The sequence below is a fragment of the Fukomys damarensis genome, unplaced genomic scaffold, assembly GCF_012274545.1.
Source record: "Fukomys damarensis isolate Sample0158 unplaced genomic scaffold, DMR_v1.0_HiC HiC_scaffold_7, whole genome shotgun sequence".
NCBI classification, from domain to species: domain Eukaryota; kingdom Metazoa; phylum Chordata; class Mammalia; order Rodentia; family Bathyergidae; genus Fukomys; species Fukomys damarensis.
Window position 1 is genome coordinate 14,758,282 of NW_022900919.1, and position 239 is coordinate 14,758,520.

General features: G+C 67.8%; 1 protein-coding gene across 2 annotated transcripts in view; it reads right to left on the bottom strand.

Moving 5' to 3' along the window:
* The window catches only part of Slco3a1 (solute carrier organic anion transporter family member 3A1), a 289,188-nt gene extending 288,951 nt beyond the window's left edge, over positions 1-237 (bottom strand). For both annotated transcript variants that reach the window (XM_010621010.1, XM_010621009.2), the window contains exon 1: positions 58-237. In XM_010621010.1, coding sequence (XP_010619312.1) covers positions 58-237 — 180 coding nt within the window. The remainder of the gene's footprint in view (positions 1-57) is intronic.
* Positions 238-239: the final 2 nt, after the last annotated feature.

Sequence of the window (239 nt, forward strand, 5' to 3'; positions counted from 1 at the left end):
GCAGCCCGCGAGCCCGGCCGGGAAGGGGTCCGCGGCGGAGTTGGCCCTGGGACTCACCAGGTAGGCGCCCACCGTGCCCTGCGCCAACATCAAGGCGCACTCGGACACCAGGAAGATCTTGATGTTGGAGAAGCAGGACACCTTCTTTTTCTTCTTCTTGTTCCTCTGCGCCTCGTCCCCCTGCAGCTCGCCGCTCCGGCCGCCGCCCGACGAGCCGCCCGGCTTCTTGCCCTGCATCC